This window comes from Hyla sarda, chromosome 3, assembly GCF_029499605.1.
Source record: "Hyla sarda isolate aHylSar1 chromosome 3, aHylSar1.hap1, whole genome shotgun sequence".
NCBI classification, from domain to species: Eukaryota; Metazoa; Chordata; class Amphibia; order Anura; family Hylidae; genus Hyla; species Hyla sarda.
The window spans coordinates 200,816,348-200,837,761 of record NC_079191.1 but is presented as its reverse complement, the minus strand read 5'-3'; the positions used below and the strand labels follow the sequence as shown (position 1 = coordinate 200,837,761).

At 44.9% G+C, this 21,414-nt stretch overlaps 1 protein-coding gene across 1 annotated transcript in view; it reads right to left on the bottom strand.

The window, feature by feature from the left end:
• The window catches only part of OGFRL1 (opioid growth factor receptor like 1), a 53,852-nt gene extending 39,010 nt beyond the window's left edge, over positions 1 to 14,842 (bottom strand). The window contains exon 1 of the mRNA XM_056563581.1: positions 14,402 to 14,842. Within this exon, the coding sequence (XP_056419556.1) occupies positions 14,402 to 14,632 (231 nt within the window). The 5' untranslated portion in view covers positions 14,633 to 14,842. The remainder of the gene's footprint in view (positions 1 to 14,401) is intronic.
• Positions 14,843 to 21,414: the final 6,572 nt, after the last annotated feature.

Here is a 21,414-nt window from a genome sequence, read left to right as displayed (position 1 = left end):
GTGTCAAAATGATCACAAGAACGGAAGCAAAAATCCCAGAACCACACGGGGGGGCGGGGGGTAGGGGGAACCTAGTGAATGACCTGCAGAGAGCTGGGACCAAGGTAAGGCACACACTACGCCACCAGGGACTCAAATCATGCAGTGCCAGACATGTCCGGGCCTGTCTGAAGTTTGCTAGAGAGCATTTGGATGATCCAGAAGGGTACTGAGAGAATGTCATGTGGTCAGATGAAACCAAAGTAGAACTTTTTGGTAAAAACTCAACTCGTCGTGTTTGGAGAAGAAAGAATGCTGAGATGCTTCCAAAGAAAACCATACCTACTGTGAAGCATGGGGGTGGAAACATTATGCTTTGGAGCTGTTTTTCACTGTTAAAGGGACCAGGACGACTGATCCGTGTAAAGGAAAGAATGAACGGGGCCATGCATCGTAAGATTTTTTTTTTTGTGAAAACCTCCGTCCATCAGCAACGGCATTGAAAATGAAACGTGGCTGGGTCTTTCAGCATGACAATGATCCCAAACACACCGCCCGAGCAACGAAGGAGTGGCTTCGTAAGAAGCCTTTTAAAAAGGTCCTGGAGTGGTCTAGCCAGTCTCCAGATCTTAAGTCCATAGAAAACCTTTGGAGGGAGTTGAAAGTCTGTGTTGCCCACCAACAGCCCCAAAACATCACTGCTCTAGAGGAGATCTGCATGGAGGAATGGGCCAAAACAGTGTGTGAAAACCTTGTGAAGGCTTACAGAAAACATTTGACCTCTGTCATTGCCAACAAAGGGTATATAACAAAGCATTGAGATGAACTTTTGTTATTGACCAAATACTTATTTTCCATCAAAATTTGCAAACAAATTCAAATCAGACAATGTGATTTTATGATTTTCTCATTATGTCTCATAGTTGAGGTATTGCTATTATGACAATTACAGGCCTCTCATCTTTTTTAAGTGGGAGAACTTGCACTATTGGTCAATTGGTGGCTGACTAAATACTTTTTTGCTCCACTGTATAAAATTAAAAAAAAAAAGACACTTTTACCTTTTGTTTAACCATAGAATTGCAATCAGAGGGGAAAAAGAAAGATTTTAATCATCCAAGTCATCAACACACAACCAGACTATCTGTACTTTTATAAAGAGAAACCTGACCACAAGCATCACTCACATAATAGAAACAAAGCAAATGGTTACAGTGGGGATCAAAAGTTTGGGCACCCCAGGTAAAAATTTGTATTAATGTGCATAAAGAAGCCAAGGAAAGATGGAAAAATCTCCAAAAGGCATCAAATTACACAGATTAGACATTCTTATAATATGTCAACAAAAGTTAGATTTTATTTCCATCATTTACACTTTCAAAATAACAGAAAACAAAAAATGGCGTCTACAGAATTTATAGCATGCACTGCCCCCTTTGCAAAGCTGAGACCTGCCAGTGTCATGGATTGTTCTCAATCATCTGGGAAGACCAGGTGATGTCAATCTCAAAGGTTTTAAATGCCCAGACTCATATGACCTTGCCCCAACAATCAGCACCATGGGTTCTTCTAAGCAGTTGTTTAGAAATCTGAAACTGAAAATAGTTTGTGCTCACAAAGCTGGAGAAGGCTATAAGAAGATAGAAAAAAGTTTTCAGATGTCAATATCCTCTGTCCGAAATGTAATTAACCCCCTTAAGGACACAGGTTGTATCCATACGCCCCCGTTTCCAAGTCCTTAAGGACACAGGGCGTATGGATACGTTCTGCGCATTTCCGGCCCCAGCCACTAGCTGGAGGGGAGCCGATGCCGGATGCCTGCTCAAGTCGTTCAGCAGGCATCCCGGAATATCCCCCAGGGGGGTCATTATGTCCCCCCCATGTCGGCAATGGCCGCTGATCGCTGGACAATTCAGTCCAGCGATCTGCGGCGGATTCAGGGTCAATCGGGTCTCCAGTGACCAGGTGACGGCCCCGAACAGCCATAGCCAGCAGGGGTGAGGTGGCCGACCAATCAGGGCACGCCTGCTGTGGGTGTCGATCCCGCAACCCGCTCCACCCCTCTTCCGGAGGACGTGAGCGGGAAGACGACCCCGGGAGCTGGGGACCCCGATCCCCAGCGTCCCTGTTGGGATCGGGGCCCCAGGAGCGGCGGCGGTGGCGTGGAGCAGCTGTTGGAGGTGAGTGACAGCCTCCTGCTGTTGCTTAGCAACAGCTCTCAGCATGCAAAAGGGCATGCTGGGAGCTGTAGTTATGCAACAGCAGGAGGCAGACCACCACAACTCCCAGCATTCCCTTATGGGCATGCTGGGACTTATAGTTTTGAAACAGCTGGAGGCGCATTTTTTCTATGGAAAAGTGTACCTTCAGCTGTTGTATAACTACAACTCCCAGCTTGCACAATCAGCTAAAGTGCATGCTGGGAGTTGTAGTGGTGCATCTGTTGGTTGCATAACTACAACTCCCAGCATGCCCGTTGGCTGTCTGTGACTGCTGAGAGTTGTAGTTTTGCAACAGCTGGAGGCACACTGGTTGTGAAACACTGAGTTAAGTAGCAAACCAAATACAATCCCCACCAAAGTAGTATGCCTCCAGCTGTTGCATAACTACAAGTCTCAGCATGCCCTTCCGCTGTCCATACATGCTGGGGGTTGTAGCTTTTGCAACAGCTGAAGGCACACTGGTTGCAAAACACAGTTTGTTACCAAACTCTGTGTTTCACAACCAGTGTGCCTCCAGCTGTTGCAAAACTACAACTCCCAGCATGCACTGATAGACCGTACATGCTGGGAGTTGTAGTTTTGCAACAGCTGGAGGTATTCTCCCCCCCAATGTGAATGTACAGGGTAGGCACCCTGTTTGTGAATCACTGGCATAGAATACCCCTATGTCCACTCCTATGCAAGTCCCTAATTTAGGCCTCAAATGCGCATGGCGCTCTCACTTTGGAGCCCTGTCGTATTTCAAGGCAACAGTTTAGGGTCACATATGGGGTATCGCCGTACTTGAGAGAAATTGTGTTACAAATTTGGGTATTTTCTGCTTTAACCCTTTTTAAAAATGTAAAATTTTTGGGAAACCAAGCATTTTAGGTAAAACATTTTTTTTTTTTACACATATGCAAAAGTCGTGAATCACCTGTGGGGTATTAAGGCTCATTTTACCCCTTGTTACGTTCCCCGAGGGGTCTAGTGTCCAAAATGGTATGCCATGTGTTTTTTTTTTTTGCTGTTCTGGCACCATAGGGGCTTCCTAAAAGAGGCATGCTCCCAGAGCAAAATTTGCTTTCAAAAAGCCAAATGTGACTCCTTCTCTTCTGAGACCTGTAGTGCGCCAGAAGAGCACTTTTCACCCCCATATGGGGTGTTTTCTGAATCGGGAGAAATTGGGCTTCAAATTTTTCACCATAGGGGCTTCCTAAAGGTGACATGCCCCCCAAAAACCATTTGTCGCTCCTTCCCTTCTGAGCCCTCTACTGCGCCCGCCGAACACTTTACATAGACATATGAGGTATGTGCTTACTCGAGAGAAATTGGGTTTCAAATACAAGTAAAAATTTTCTCCTTTTTACCCCTTGCAAAAATTCAAAAATTGGGTCTACAAGAACATGCGAGTGTAAAAAATTAAGATTTTGAATCTCCTTCATTTTGCTGCTATTCCTGTGAAACACCTAAAAGGGTTAAAACACTTACTGAAGGTCATGTTGAATACCTTGGGGGGTGCAGTTTTTATAATGGGGTAATTTGTGGGGTATTTCTAATATGAAGAACCCTTCAAATCCACTTCAAAACTGAACTGGTCACTGAAAAATAGTGAGTTTGAAAGATTTGTGAAAAATGTCAAAATTGATGCTGAACTTTGAAGCCCTCTGGTGTCTTCCAAAAGTAAAAACTCAAATTTTATGATGCAACCATAAAGTAGACATATTGTATATGTGAACCAAAAAAAAATTATTTTGAATATCAATTTTCCTTACAAGCAGAGAGCTTCAAAGATAGAAAAATGCAAAATTTTCATTTTTTGGATCAAATTTGGGGATTTTTCACCAAGAAAGGATGCAAGTTACCATAAAATGTTACCACTATGTTAAAGTAGAATATGTCACGATAAAACAATCTCGGAATCAGAATGATAAGTAAAAGCATTTCAGAGTTATTAATGTTTAAAGTGACAGTGGTCAGATGTTCAAAAAATGCTCTGGTCCTTAAGGTGAAAAAGGGCTCAGTCCTTAAAGGGGTTAAGAAATGGTAGTCATCAGGAACAGTTGAAGTTAAAGCAAGATCTGGAAGACCAAGAAAAATATCAGACAGAACAGCTCGCAGGATTGCGAGAAAAAAAAACTATTCAAAACCCACGTTTGACTGCACAATCTCTCCAGAAAGATCTGGCAGACACTGGAGTTGTGGTACACTATTCCACTATAAAGAGAAACTTGTACAAATATGGTCTTCATGGAAGAGTCATCAGAAGAAAACCTCTTCTACGTCCTCACCACAAAAATCAGCGTTTGAACTTTGCAAATGAACATATAGACAAGCCTGATGCATTTTGGAAACAAGTTCTGTGGACCGATGAGGTTAAAATTGAACTTTTTGGCCGGAATGTGCAAAGGTATGTTTGGAGAAGAAGGGGAAAATAATTTAATGAAAAGAACCTCTGTCCAACTGTTAAGCATGGGGGTGGATCCATCATGCTTTGGGGTTGTATCACAGCCAGTGGCACAGGGAACATCTCACGAGTAGAAGGAAAAATGGATTCAATAACATTTCAGCAAATTTTGGATGCTAACTTGATGCAATCTGTGAAAAAGCTGAAGTTAAAGAGAGGATGTCTTCTACAAATGGATAATGATCCTAAACACACCTCAAAATCCACGGGGGATTACATCAAAAGGCGTAAACTGAAGGTTTTGCCCTGGCCTTCACAATCTCCTGACCTCAACATAATTGAAAATCTATGGATAGACCTTAAAAGAGCAGTGCGTGACATACAGCCCAGAAATCTCAATGAACTGGAAGACTTTTGTAAGGAAGCATTCTTCCTTACAAAAGTCTTCCTCAAACAAAAATTGAAAGACTCTTGGCTGGCTACAAAAAGCATTTACAAGCTGTGATACTTCCCAAAGGGGCAGTACAAGATATTAACTCGGCAGGGTGCCCAAACTTTTGCAGACCCCATTTTTTAGTTTTCTGTTATTTTGAAAGTGTAAATGATGGAAATAAAATCTAACTTTTGTTGACATAAAAATGTCTAATCTGTAATTAGCGGCGGCGGTATGTGGGTAGAGGCAATGGGGCAGTGGCGGCCATGGTCACCTCTGGCTGGGGGCGGGTTGCATTATCGGCATGGTAATTGCCGATACCGATAATGTCCAAAATCGTGATTATCGGCCGGTAATATCAGTCAAACCGATAATCGGTTGATCCCTAGTCCCCAGCGGCGGGATCCCCATGATCAGACATCTTATCCCCTATCCTATATCTTAGTGTCAAAGTATCTCTGAAAAGTCTTGAAAAACATGGAATAGTAGAGGTTACTAGCTGAATAGGTTATATTTTACTGTTACACAGCATTCCAAAAAAAGAAGCTTATAATCATTGGAACAATTTTGTCAGCCTAATGTATTTACTGATTAGACAAGATCTAATCCCGACAACATATACAGGTTCTTCTCAAAAAATTTGCATATTGTGCTAAAGTTCATTATTTTCTATAATGTAATGATAAACATTAAATTTTCATATATTTTAGATTCATTGCACACCAACTGAAATATTTCATGTTTTTTATTGTTTTAATACTGATGATTTTGGCATACAGCTCATGAAAACCCAAAATTCCTATATCAAAAAATTAGCATACCATGCAAAAGGTTCTGTAAACGAGCTATTAACCTAATCATCTGAATCAACTACCGTATATACTCGAGTATAAGCCGACCCGAGTATAAGCCGAGACCCCTAATTTCAACCCAAAATCCCAGGAAAAGTTATTGACTCGAGTATAAGCCTAGGGTGGGAAATACCTCATCCCCCCCTGTCATCATCCAGACCCGTCATTAACATCCTCATCATCCCCTTGTCATCATCCCACACATCCCCCCTTCATCATCCCCTTGTCATCATCCCACACATCCCCTTATCATCCCACACATCCCCCCTTCATCATCCCCTTGTCATCATCCCACACATCCCCTTGTAATCATCCCACACATCCCCCCTTCATCATCCCCTTGTCATCATCCCACACATCCCCTTATCCCACACATCCCCCCTTCATCATCCCCTTGTCATCATCCCACACATCCCCTTATCATCCCACACATCCCCCCTTCATCATCCCCTTGTCATCATCCCACACATCCCACACATCCCCCCTTCATCATCCCCTTGTAATCATCCCACACCCCCCCCCCCCTTCATCATCCCCACCCCCCTTCATCATCCCCACACCCCCCCCCCCTTCATCATCCTCTTCTCATCATTCGCCCTCAGTGGTCTTCAACCTGCGGACCTCCAGAGGTTTCAAAACTACAACTCCCAGCAAGCCCGGGCAGCCATCGGCTGTCCGGGCTTGCTGGGAGTTGTAGTTTTGAAACCTCCGGAGGTCCGCAGGTTGAAGACCACTGCGGCCTTCAACATGCGGACCTCCAGAGGTTTCAAAACTACAACTCCCAGCAAGCCCGGGCAGCCATCGGCTGTCCGGGCTTGCTGGGAGTTGTAGTTTTGAAACCTCCGGAGGTCCGCAGGTTGAAGACCACTGCGGCCTTCAACATCATCCAGCCCCCTCTCACCCCCTTTAGTTCTGAGTACTCACCTCCGCTCGGCGCTGGTCCGGTCCCGCAGGGCTGTCCGGTAAGGAGGTGGTCCGGTGAGGAGGTGGTCCGGGCTGCTATCTTCACCGGGGGCGCCTCTTCTCCGCGCTTCCGGCCCGGAATAGAGCCGTTGCCTTAACAACGACGCATCTGCGTCGTTGTCAAGGCAACGTGACTATTCTGAGGCCGGGCCCGAAGCGCTTAGAAGAGGCCTCCCCGGTGAAGATAGCAGCCCGGAACCACTATCCCACCGGACCACCTCCTTACCGGACAGCCCTGCAGGACCGGACCAGCGCCGAGCGGAGGTGAGTACTCAGAACTAAAGGGGGTGAGAGGGGGCTGGATGATGTTGAAGGCCGCAGTGGTCTTCAACCTGCGGACCTCCGGAGGTTTCAAAACTACAACTCCCAGCAAGCCCGGACAGCCGATGGCTGCCCTGGCTTGCTGGGAGTTGTAGTTTTGAAACCTCTGGAAGTCCGCAGGTTGAAGACCACTGCGGGTGGGGGAGTTCACTCGAGTATAAGCCGAGGGGGGTGTTTTCAGCACGAAAAATCGTGCTGAAAAACTCGGCTTATACTCGAGTATATACGGTAATTAACTCTAAACACCTGCAAAAGATTCCTGAGGCTTTTAAAAACTCCCAGCCTGGTTAATTACTCAAAACCACAATCATGGGTAAGACTGCCGACCTGACTGCTGTCCAGAAGGCCATCATTGACCCCTCAAGCAAGAGGGTAAGACACAAAGAAATTTCTGAACAAATAGGCTGTTCCCAGAGTGCTGTATCAAAGCACCTTAATGGGAAGTCTGTGGGAAGGAAAAAATGTGGCAGAAAACGCTCCACAACGAGAAGAGGTGACAGACCCTGAGGAAGATTGTGGAGAAGGACTGATTCCAGACCTTGGGGGATCTGCGGAAGCACTGGACTGAGTCTGGAGTAGAAACATCCAGAGCCACCGTGCACAGGCGTGTGCAGGAAACGGGCTACAGGTGCCACATTCCCCAGGTCAAGCCACTTTTGAACCAGAAGCAGCGGCAGAAGCGCCTGACCTGGGCTACAGAGAAGCAGCACTGGACTGTTGCTCAGTGGTCCAAAGTACTTTTTTCGGATGAAAGCAAATTTTGCATGTCATTCGGAAATCAAGGTGCCAGAGTCTGGAGGAAGACTGGGGAGAAGGAAATGCCAAAATGCCTGAAGTCCAGTGTCAAGTACCCACAGTCAGTGATGGTCTGGGGTGCCATGTCAGCTGCTGGTGTTAGTCCACTGTGTTTTAACAAGGGCAGGGTCAATGCAGCTAGCTATCAGGAGATTTTGGAGCACTTCATGCCTCCATCTGATGAAAAGCTTTATGGAGATGAAGATTTCATTTTTCAGCACGACCTGGCACCTGCTCACAGTGCCAAAACCACTGGTAAATGGTTTACTGACCATGGTATTACTGTGCTCAATTGGCCTGCCAACTCTCCTGACCTGAACCCCATAGAGAATCTGTGGGATATTGTGAAGAGAAAGTTGAGAGACGCAAGACCCAACACTCTGGATGAGCTTAAGGCCGCTATGGAAGCATCCTGGGCCTCCATAACACCTCAGCAGTGCCACAGGCTGATTGCTTCCATGCCACGCCGCATTGAAGCAGTCATTTCTGCAAAAGGATTCCCGACCAAGTATTGAGTGCATAACTGAACATAATTATTTGAAGGTTGACTTTTTTGTATTAAAAACACTTTTCTTTTATTGGTCGGATGAAATATGCTAATTTTTGGGGTTTTCATGAGCTGTATGCCAAAATCATCAGTATTAAAACAATAAAAGACCTGAAATATTTCAGTTGGTGTGCAATGAATTAAAATAAATGAAAGTTAAATTTTTATCATAACATTATGGAAAATAATGAACTTTATATGCAAACCTGTATTGCAAGCAACGTAATAGGGACAAAAAGTGGGGTTAGAGCTGGGACAAGCCACAACTATAGCAGCTAGTCTGGTTTACCAGTACTCCACCATGTGCTGCTGTAGTGCAGATGCTATTCAGTATGACTCGTTTACGTGACAATGGTGTCACCTTATAGCCAGTCACTATGTTGTTTCCTTTCAAGAACCAGCTAGTTTTAAGTTTTATGTCTTTCGGTTGATGGATTTTCTATTGTTGATTAAATGACAGGATATTAAGTTATCATGGTATATAAACCATAACTATATACAAACAAAAAAAAATATTATAAAAAAAGAAATAATATACAGGGTGGGCCATTTATATGGATACACCTTAATAACATGGGTATGGTTGGTGATATTAACTTCCTGTTTGTGGCACATTAGTATATGTGAGGGGGGAAACTTTTTAAGATGGGTGGTGACCATGGTGGCCATTTTGAATCCAACTTTTGTTTCTTCAATAGGAAGTGGGTCATGTGACACATCAAACTTATTGGGAATTCCACAAGAAAAACAATGATGTGCTTGTTTTTAACATAACTTTATTCTTTCATGAGTTATTTACAAGTTTCTGACCACTTATAAAATGGGTTCAATGTGCTGCCCATTGTGTTGGATTGTCAATGCAACCCTCTTCTCCCACTCTTCACACACTGATAGCAACACCGCAGGAGAAATGCTAGCACAGGCTTCCAGTATCCGTATACACTGCTATATACTTCTATATACACCGCAGGAGAAATGCTAGCACAGGCTTCCAGTATCCTTAGTTTCAGGTGCTGCACATCTCGTATCTTCACAGCATAGACAATTGCCTTCAGATGACCCCAAAAATAAAAGTCTAAGGGAGTCAGATCGGGAGAACTTGGGGGCCATTCAACTGGCCCACGATGACCAATCCACTTTCCAGGAAACTGTTCATCTAGGAATGCTCGGACCTGGCATGTTCCCCAAGTTTTTCCATCAAGATTGGGCACCATGACATTACGGGTGTGAGAGAGACAGAGACAGAGAGAGAAAGAGACTCTGCAGCATCACCGGACCTAATCTAACCCCTAAAAACGGACGGATCTGCAATATCTACCCTAAATTCAGAGACTTTCTGAATACCTCAAGGTCCGCAACAACTGTCAGTCACTGAGCAATATAAGGACTGTTATATTAGACTGCTACTGTGCCTTGGATGTATCGTAAGCACTTAAGTAAAGTGATTCAAGTTCAAGTTAAATCTTGTGGACCTTCAGTCATTTCATGTCATTTCATGCACCTATCGTTACTGGGAAGGGCGGCGATAGGCCGGAGAATTACCTCAGTATACTAGCCCTCAGTCTGGCGTCACGAACTATAGTGTTAACACCTCATATACCGATACAACATCCCCACTACTATACACCCCCAAGGGCTACCACATGTGTGTATTACATTTACACACACAGACTATTTTTCTCCCTATTACTGCACATCAGCAGAACGTCAGGGATGACAGCACAATACACTAGGAAGAGGCAGAGTCAGTAAAAGCAAGAAGAAGGTCGAGATAGGTGGTACAGGAAACTGTTGGTCATCCAGATGTTGCAAAACTACAACTCCAAACATTCCCAGAAAACGGTTGCTGGAGGTTTAGTTTTGCAACTTTTATGCCCAATGGGCAAACCCAGTGCCTTTTCAGACCAAACCTGTACTCATTTACATATGTGCTTGTAGAGGTTTGCAGCAAACTGACATTACTACCTGCTTGTGTTATTTTTTGTCAATGAGTGTTTGTACAGTGGGCAACACTGGTAGGCACTAACAATAGGGGCCATGCGGTTAATTATAAGTCACTATCAGATACCGCACTTAATATAAATATGCAATGATGGGGAAATATAAATAAAAACTATGGATTTAATAGATTCATCCACACAAACTTTTTATGACCATTTCCAGCCAAAATCAATGGTCAGGAGTAGTGCTGGGCTGTATACCGGTTCATACGTTTGTTTTTTTGTTCCATGATCTGAATTTGTCATATACAGCAATAGCGGCCAGGAAGCTGCTGCGGGCGGGCAGTCAGGCGCTATGCCTGCGGGTTCCGCAAATCCCGCAGCAGCCTCAGACTCGGCAGCAGTAGCAGCAGACTCAGTGGCAGCTCCGAGTACATTCACCAATCACTCACCAGGGTGGGGCTGCTTCTGCTCCTCCTAACTGTCTCCTCTTGCCGCCGCCGTTGTGACGGGCAAATTTCCACCTCACACCGCCATTCATTTCCCAGCTCAGCCTGCCCTGGACTGCAATAGTCCCTTTCACAAGGTAAAAATGAAAATCTTCTAGAGCACATACTCGCTGTGCGCTATGCTGCAGCCCCGGCGGTCGGCAATCCTCCTATCTGTGTCGGCAGTCTGCTCTGCACTGCTATACACATGGGGGTATGTGCAGAGAAGACTGCAGACAGAGCATTGCACCATAGTGTCTTCTACAGACCTCTGCAGTCTGCACATACCCCCACCTGTATATGAATTTACACACACACACTGCTATACACATGGGAGGGTATGTGCAGAGCATTGCACCCTAGTCTGTACATACACACACACACAGCTATACACATGGGGGTATGTGCAGACTGCAGAGCATTACACCGTAGGGTTGTAAAGACCCTAGGGTGCAATGCTCTTCAGTATGCACATACCCTATGGGAGCTATAGCAAAAAGAAAAAAAGTGTAATTAAGTGTTAAAATTTTTCCCTAATAGAGATGAGCGAACTTACAGTAAATTCGATTCGTCACGAACTTCTCGGCTCGGCAGTTGATGGCTTTTCCTGCATAAATGAGTTCAGCTTTCAGGTGCTCCGGTGGGCTGGAAAAGGAAGATACAGTCCTAGAAGACTCTTTCCCAGGACTGTATCCACCTTTTCCAGCCCACGGGAGCACCTGAAGGCTGAACAAATTTACGCAGGATAAGTCAACTGCCGAGCCGAGAAGTTTGTGACGAATTGAATTTACTGTAAGTTCGCTCATCTCTAGTGGGGAGTATGTACAGAGCATTGCACTCTAGTGTATGTACATTCCTATGTTAGCGGGAGCGGGTGGGATTGGACAAACATTTTAGTGGGAGCAGGTGGGACTGGTCAAAAAAAAAAAGTCACCGGGATTGAAAAAAAAAATAAAAAATCAGTCCTGTGCAGGACTCTACATAGTAGACTCGTAGACTCCTGAGAAAGGAGTGAAAGCGCACTTGGGGTTCGGGACAATACCTACATATACAGCATGGGCGAGTTACAGGACCTTTATATATGAGCTGGTACATACATGGCTCTTTCTATTATTGGGAATGTGTGGGGGGGAAACCGCCATAATAATTTGGAAAAATACCATGATATCCATTTTTGGTCATACCACCCAGTACTAGTCAGGATGTCAGAAGACCAACACAATACAAAAAACTGGCACAGCCTGCAACATATAACACATACGGTAACACAAATCTGTATGACCATAAAGGTAATCTGTCAGCTCTAGATCATATTGGAGCTTAAAGGGGTTATCCAGGAATAGAAAAACAGAGCTAATTTCTTTCAGAAATCACTCCCCTTCTGTCTCCAGGTTGTGTGTGTATTACAACTTGACTCCATTCACTTCAAAAAGGAACTGAGCTGCAGAACCACCCAACCTGGAGACAGATGGGGATCGTTTTTTGAAAATAAATTACTGTAGCTGTTTTTCTATTCCTGGATAAACCCTTTAAGTGTCAAAGAGGCTTTGCTGTGCCAGGATGAACATCTTCTCCCTCCCTAAACCCCTGCGTTGACTTATGGAAGCCAAGCCCTGTATGGTCAAGGCAGAGGGGTCTGGGAGGGAGGAGATGTTCATCCTGGCACAGCAAAGCCTCTTTGACAATTGAGCTCTGAGCGTGATCTAGAGCTCACAGGATCCTTAAATCTTTGAGGGTCAGGATTTCAACTAGAGACGACCGAAGTTAGTGATTCGATTCGTCACAAACTTCTCTGCTCGGCAGTTGCTGACTTTATCCTGTATAAATTAGTTCAGCTTTCAGGTGCTCCGGTCGGCTGGAAAAGGTGGATACAGTCCTAGGAAAGAGTTTCCAGCCCACCGGAGCACCTGAAAGCTGAACTCATTTATACAGGATAAAGTCAGCAACTGCCGAGCCGAGAAGTTCGTGACGAATCGAATCACTGTAACTTCGCTCAGCTCTAATGTCAACTTCAGCACAAGTGTAGTTAACAATGGGGTAATAATAAAATGATATTACCAGCGTATAATGATGTATAATAAGCGATACGGCAACAATCCCAATATATAGTAATATAATATCACACATGATGATAGTGCCAAGCTTCAGCACAGCAGTCATGCCGCGTTAGTAATAGCATTTTACCCATAGCCACTAAAATATACTACAGTAATGCATGTCGTAGGCTGTTTCTGTGTGCCCACCTTCCTGCCCAGTTTGAGGCATGGTAAAATAGGATATGTGGTACAGCACAGAGAGAACATATCCAGCCCATACCTATGTAGCACGATTATTGCAGCACCTGCTCTGTGGCTACAGTGGCAGTGGACATATGTAAAAAACATGTACCCGACTGGCAGGGGGCAGATGGGCATATGGGTACAAGGCTGGCAATGGGTAGAGGGTCACACGTGTACAAGGCTGGCAGGGGGTAGAGGGGCACACGTGTACAAGGCTGGCAGGGGGTAGAGGGGCACCCGTGTACCAGGCTGGCAGGGGGTAGAGGGGCACCCGTGTACAAGGCTGGCAGGGGGTAGAGGGGCACACGTGTACAAGGCTGGCAGGGGGTAGAGGGGCACACGTGTACAAGGCTGGCAGGGGGTAGAGGGGCACCCATGTACCAGGCTGGCAGGGGGTAGAGGGGCACACGTGTACAAGGCTGGCAGGGGGTAGAGGGGCACACGTGTACAAGGCTGGCAGGGGGTAGAGGGGCACACGTGTACCAGGCTGGCAGGGGGTAGAGGGGCACACGTGTACCAGGCTGGCAGGGGGTAGAGGGGCACACGTGTACAAGGCTGGCAGGGGGTAGAGGGGCACACGTGTACAAGGCTGGCAGGGGGTAGAGGGGCACACGTGTACAAGGCTGGCAGGGGGTAGAGGGGCACACGTGTACAAGGCTGGCAGGGGGTAGAGGGGCACACGTGTACCAGGCTGGCAGGGGGTAGAGGGGCACACGTGTACAAGGCTGGCAGGGGGTAGAGGGGCACCCGTGTACCAGGCTGGCAGGGGGTAGAGGGGCACCCGTGTACAAGGCTGGCAGGGGGTAGAGGGGCACACGTGTACAAGGCTGGCAGGGGGTAGAGGGGCACACGTGTACCAGGCTGGCAGGGGGTAGAGGGGCACACGTGTACAAGGCTGGCAGGGGGTAGAGGGGCACCCGTGTACCAGGCTGGCAGGGGGTAGAGGGGCACACGTGTACAAGGCTGGCAGGGGGTAGAGGGGCACACGTGTACAAGGCTGGCAGGGGGTAGAGGGGCACACGTGTACAAGGCTGGCAGGGGGTAGAGGGGCACACGTGTACAAGGCTGGCAGGGGGTAGAGGGGCACACGTGTACAAGGCTGGCAGGGGGTAGAGGGGCACACGTGTACAAGGCTGGCAGGGGGTAGAGGGGCACACGTGTACAAGGCTGGCAGGGGGTAGAGGGGCACACGTGTACCTGGCTGGGAGGGTCCGCTCTCTCGCCCGCTGTCACCTCAGGCTCGCCCGCTGCACTCTCCTCCTGGCTGGCACTACACCGCTTCTGCTCCTCGGCTCCGTCTTCCTTCTCCGCTTCCCCCTCATCCTCCTGCTGCTCGTCTTCTCCCCCGGAGTCGGTGTCCCAGGTAGAATCGCACTCTTCCACAGTGGTGGGCTCTTTGAAGCTGACCCCTGTCAGGAGATTGCCCATTGGCACAGGGTCTGCTAGCAGTGCCCGGCAGCGGAGGCTGGCATGTCACGGAGGGGAGGCTGCTGGGCGGTTTGCTGTACACTGGCCTCCAGAGCCCCGGACAGCTGCTCCTGATGCTGGAGACAGGTGCGCGGATCTGGATGGAAGGTAGCCGCTCGCTACCCTATCTGTAAGAACGCCCTACGTCATGACATCATGTGACCAACCACTTCTTAAAGTCACGTGGCTCTGTTCTTCCCGGGTCCTAGTCTGGGTTCAGCGAGAGAATAGTGATGGCAGAGTGCCCGGGAGGAGGGGATGGACCGGGCATGACAAACCTGCTGAGGGCAGATGGGGAGACCTATAAGGTCAAGAGTAGGTAAGAAGAACATGCTGTGGTGGGAAGGGATACTGCGCACTGACTCTATATATATATATATATATATATATATATATATATATATATATATATATATATATATATATACTGAGAATATACCTACAGGACATGGGATGGTGTAAACCCAGCCATAAAGAACAAGAGAAGGGGTACTGTGCACCAACCATATATGCAGAATAAGATCAAATACTGATATTGTACCTACAGGACATGAGATGGGGTATTGTGCACCAACCATGTTTACAAAACGATGGAATACTGAGAGTATACCCACAGGACATCAGAAGGGGTACACCCAGCAATAAGGACAGGAGAAGGGGTACTAACCACCTACCATATAATGAAATTATATATAAACACCAGCCGTTTCCACAGTTTTCTTGTCTATCATTCAAACACAGAAGTTGTACTGTGTACTGACCAGATGCGTACCTAGTGCCCGAGGTGCTGCATCAGTCCCCCCTCCCTTTGAAAAAAGAAAAGTCTAAAAAAGGTAAGTGCCTGGCAATCTCAGGCTCCAAAACAAGTTCACGCCTGTTGGCCGAATATGATTTATAGTATCGTAACCAAATATACCAATTGCCTCAGAATGGGACAGTGCTAGAGAGGTTTTAGCCATTTAAATCTAAAGCTCCCAGTATGACCTAAGCAGTGGCGAGGTTTTGCTGGGAGTTGTTTCACCCATCATAACTGCAGAATTTACAAGTGACTACAGCTCTGATGGGACAGTCAGGCAGCATACACAATGATATCAGTGACTAGAGGTGACGTCTTCTCTATAGTCTTCCCTTATCTAATTCAGATGGTATGTACCGACAGGACTTCCTCCAGCAAAATGTTGTCTCTGCAGAATGTGACGCCCAGATGGCTCCTCAGTGTGTCAGTGCATTCTGATACTTTATATGAAAACAATAATCATTATAACCCTGCTACACACTGCGCTTTCTAAATATAATACTCTTACACACTGTATACTCTGAATATAATACTGCCACAAACTGTACCCTCTGAATATACTACCACACACTGCACTCTTTAAATATAATACTACCACACATTGTACCCTCTGAATATAATACTGCCACATACTGTACCCTCTGAATATAATACTACCACACACTGCACTCTTTGAATATAATACTACCACACACTGAACCCTCTGAATTTAATACTACTACACACTGCACTCTTTGAATATAATACTACCACACATTGTACCCTCTGAATATAATACTGCCACACACTGTATCCTCTGAATATAATACCACCACACATTGCACTCTTTGAATATAATACTACCATGCACTGCACCCTCTGAATATAATACTACGACACACTGCACTCGTTTAATATCCCCTTCAGCGGGACCCTGGTGATCTGACATCCTATCCCCTATCCTTTGGATAGGGGATAAGATGTCTAGGGGCGGAGTACCCCTTTAAGGACCAGAGCATTTTTTGCACATCTGGTCACTTTGAGCATTAATAACTCTGGGATGCTTTTACCTTTCATTCTGATTCCGAGATAGTTTTTTCGTGACATATTCTACTTTATGTCAGTGGTAAAATTTCGTCGATACTTGCATCATTTCTTGGTGAAAAATTCCAAAAATTGATGAAAAAATAGAAAATTTTGCATTTTTTTTATTTTGAAGCTCTCTGCTTATAAGGAAAATGGACATTCCAAATAAATGATATATTGATTCACATATACAATGTCTACTTTATGATTACATCATAAAGTTGACAAGTTTTTACTTTTGGAAGATATCAGAGGGCTTCAAAGTTCAGCAGCAATTTTCCAATTTTTCCCAACATTTTCAAAATCGGAATTTTTCAGGTACCAGTTCAGTTTTGAAGTGGATTTGAAGGTCCTTCATATTAGAAATACCCCATAAATGACCCCATTATAAAAACTGCGCCCCTCAAAGTATCCAAAATGACATTTGGGTAAGTGTGTTAACCCTTTAGGTGTTTCACAGGAATAGCAGCAAAGTGAAGGAGAAAATTCAAAATCTTCATTTTTTACACTCGCATGTTCTTGTAGACCCAGTTTTTTAATTTTTACAAGGGGTAAAGGCTAGGTTTCCACTTGTTTTTTTTTTTTCTGGCAGTTTTTGGAAAACTGCCACTGCAGTATTTAAGCCAAAGCCAGAAGTGTATTCAAAAGGAATAGGACCTATAATGGAAGGACTTCTCCTCCCTTATGTATCCACTTCTGACTTTGGCTCAAAAACTGCAGTGGCAGATATCCAAAAACTGCCAGAAAAAAAACAAGTGGAAACTTAGCCAAAAGGAGAGAAATCTTCCTAGAATTTGTAACCCAATTTCTCTCGAGTAAGGAAATACCTCATATGTGTATGTCAATTGTTCGGCGGGTGCACTAAAGGGCTCAGAAGGGAAGGAGCGACAATGGGATTTTGGAGAGTGAGTTTTTCTGAAATGGTTTTTGGGGGGCATGTCACATTTAGGAAGCCCCTATGGTACCAGGAAAGCACAAAAAAACCACATGGCATACTATTTTGGGAACTACACCCCTTAAGGAACGTAACAAGGGGTACAGTAAACCTTAACACCCCACAGGTGTTTTGACGACTTTGGATGTGTAAATTAAATTTTTTATTTTTTTTTTTACTAAAATGCTGATTTTTTTCCCAAATTTAAAATTTTTACAAGGGGTAATAGGAGAAAATGCCCCCCAATATTTGTAACCCCATCTCTTCTGAGTATGGAAGTACCCCATGTGTGGACGTCAAGAGGAGTCACATTTGCAAATTTTGCTGAAATGGGGGTCATGTCGCATTTAGGAAGCCCCTATGGTGCCATAACAGCAAAAACAAAACAAAACACATGGTATACTATTTTGGAAACTACACCCCTCATGGAACTTAACAAGCAGTACAGTGAGCCTCAACACCCCACAGGTGTTTGAAAAATGTTCTTTATAGTGGGATGTGAAAAGGAAAAATTTGATTTTTTTACACTAAAATGCTGGGGTTACCCCAATTTTTTTATTTTCACAAGTGGTAAAACAAGAAAATGTCACTGTAAATTTGTAGATACATTTCTTTGGAGTAAGGACATACCTTATATCGGGACGTCAGAAGCTGTGCGGGTGCACACCAGTCTCGGAGGAGCAGGAGCACAGTCAGGGGCCTTGAGCTTCTGTATAGCTGCCTGTGGAGCCAGAACAGCAGGACCCCCCTCAAGGGGCATTACATGGGGTACACTAGGGTACAGTGGGACGTAAAATAATAAAACAGGTTATGTTCCCAGAATGATGACCCAGACATAGCCAAAACTAAAAAATATGCCCACCCCAAACCCTATGCTCTGAATCATCATTCTGGGAATGTGATGTGTGTGGCCGTCCCTAACCTGTTGCCTCAAATGCGCATCCCGCTGAGGTGGAGAGAGTGCGCTGCGTATTTGAGGCAACATAAAAAGTCCCCGATGATAGTGACTCAGTGACCCATGACCCATTTTTGGAAAAAATACTCCCAGAGGTCTTATCAGGTTTTTTTTTTTATAAAAGAGTTTTTGGGGCAATTTAGTGGTTTTATGGGGCTAAACCTTGGACTGTACTCTTGACTTGGTACATTGGGGTAAAATTAGGGAAAATTAAAATGAAAAAGGAAAATTTAGTACTCCATGGAAGTGTGATACTCCCTGAAGCAATCCTTAATGCAGAGGCCCGGATGATCAGGGCAAGTGTCACATTGAGTGGTGGTGTCCTTCCGTATCCCCCTCTTGTAACACACTCTGCATCTTTTCTGGGATCGTCCCTTCTTTCCAGTGTGGGGGACTTCACCTGGAAAGTGTTGGCCTGGGACGATCCTGGCACCTATAACTCCAGTTCCTTGGGAACTCCGGCCTGCTCTTTCCCGGTCACCAAAGATCAGGACCTTTAGTACTTCTTCTTGGAACTGTAAGAATGTACAAAAGAACTATATCAAGATGTGTGCACCCAACTGACCTCCCTTACTTCAGCTGCGACCCTTCCTCCTATGACACCCTTTGAGTCTTTATGTAAAAATTCCACATCGACTCGAGGGCTTATATCAGGCATTTACTCTCTGTTACTAATACCACAGGATATCGCTAAAATACGACACTCTTATATGGACAAGTGGGAGGCGTACCTGGGTAAGACTCTAACTATTGGACAATGGCAGACAATTTGGTCAAATGCAGCTAAATCTTCTTCTTGTATAAATTATAGGGAAAATCAATATAAAGTACTCACCTTTTGGTACCATACACCCGATCTATTGAATCGCATTTTTCCCCAGGTTCCACCCTTATGCTGGAGGTGCCAACAAGCCAGGGGTACGCTTCCACATATTTTTTGGGATTGCCCTGCCCTGGCTGATTATTGGAATTTCGTCGGAATCCTAGTGAGGTGTCTTTTGGGGATACATTTACCTTTGGATCCATCTATATTCCTTTTGAATATGTTCCCTAGAAACCTTAATAAAACACAGACTAGACTTTTATTACATATCCTGACTGCAGCCAAGTGTGTAATAGCTAGTTGGTGGAATGAGAGTACACCTCCACCTATTAATGTATTACTAGATAGGATTAGAGAAATGAAAAGAATGGAATATTTTTCAGCGTCATTAGAAGACTCATTGCCGAAATTTTATGAAATTTGGCGGCTGTGGGATGAATACGATACATAGCAAGAACACCATAGACAAAATAAAAAATAATTAAAAAAATAAATGAAATAAAAAACTACCAAAAGGTTGAAGGGGATCATGCAGCTTGTCTTTTTAGTTTGTGTTTTTTAATTTTATCTATAACTACTTTTATTTCCTTTCGATTTACCCTTTTTTTTATTTATTTTTTTCATTTTCTTCTTTTCTATTTTTATTTTTCTTCTCTCTTTACTTAAAATGGAATATGTTCAGCAAGGCGGTTATACTGGTCATGTAGATAAGCTAACTTGCCATGTGTAGAATGGTAAGCTTAATCTATTTTCTATCGACTTACTTAATTAGGTATAAAAAAAAAAAAAAAATAGCATGTATTGTATATTGAAGCATTGTGACAATGCTACTCATTGTTATTGTGATGTCATAACTCTGCTATATATACATGACACTGATATGTTTTAATTTCCATTTTTGTCTTTATACCTTAGCTCTATTTTCCTTTGTTATCATTTTGTAAAATTGTAAAAACTACAAATAAACAGTTTTATAAAAAAAAAAAGAATGTACAAAAGAGTTGTACATGGCAACCTGTACCAAGTAGACCGCAACTTGTTTGTACCATATCCGTGTTTTCCGCATGGCATTATATGGCTTGAGGATTTGATCAGAGAGATCAACTCCCTCCATATACCGATTGTAGTCCAGAATACAATCGGGCTTGAAGACTGTTGTTGTGGTATCTCGCACAGGGACAGGTGAGCTGCCGTTACCATGAATTGTGGTCAGCACAAGGACATCCCTCTTATCATTATACCTGACCAGCAACAGGTTTCATAGGTAAGGGCATGGGACTCACCCTTGGGCATAGGTGTCTGGAGAAAATTTAGAGGGAGGCCTCTCTGGTTCTTACGCACGGTCCCACAAGTGGACGGGGATCTGGCGGCAAGGGATGTGAACAGAGGGATGCTGGTATAAAAGTTGTCCACGTAAAGGTGGTAACCCTTATCCAGCAATGGGTGCACAAGGTCCCAAATGATTTTCCCGCTAACACCCAGAGTGGAGGAACATTCTGGGGGTTCAATACGGGAATCTCGTCCCTCATATACTCTAAACTTGTAAGTGTACCTGGACGTACTCTCATGAAGTTTGTAGAGTTTCACGCCATACCGCGCCCGCTTCGAGGGAATATACTGGCAAAATATGAGTCTCCCCTTAAAACTGACAAGAGACTCATCTACCAAGAGCTCCCTGAGGGGTACGTAGGCCTCCAAAAATTTGGCGCCAAAGTGATCGATGACCGGCCTCACTTTGTAAAGCCGGTCATAGGCGGGATCACTTCAGGGTGGACATGCCTCATTATCAGTGTAATGGAGGAATTTCCAAATGGCCTTTAACCGCCTCCGTGTCATGACCAGTACTGTCTGACACTGGGCTTTTTGACCAGGCCCATATGCAGCTCGAGGCCCCCAAATGTCCTCATTTCTGCTGCATCAATGGCGTACCATTCATTGGGCCTGGCCAAAAGTGAATCTGGGTGGTGGGGGATGAACTGCTGGGCGTACAGATTCGTCTTCTCCACCATTAGATTGACAAAGCAGTCACTGAAAAAATAACTGAAATAGTCCATTTCAGTGAATCCAGAATTGTCAATCCGGATTCCTGAGTCGCCAACAAACTCCGGAATCCATGGCTGATAAGCCTCTGGGGGTCTCCAGACAGGTTCGCTGAAAGGGGGCTCTGGTG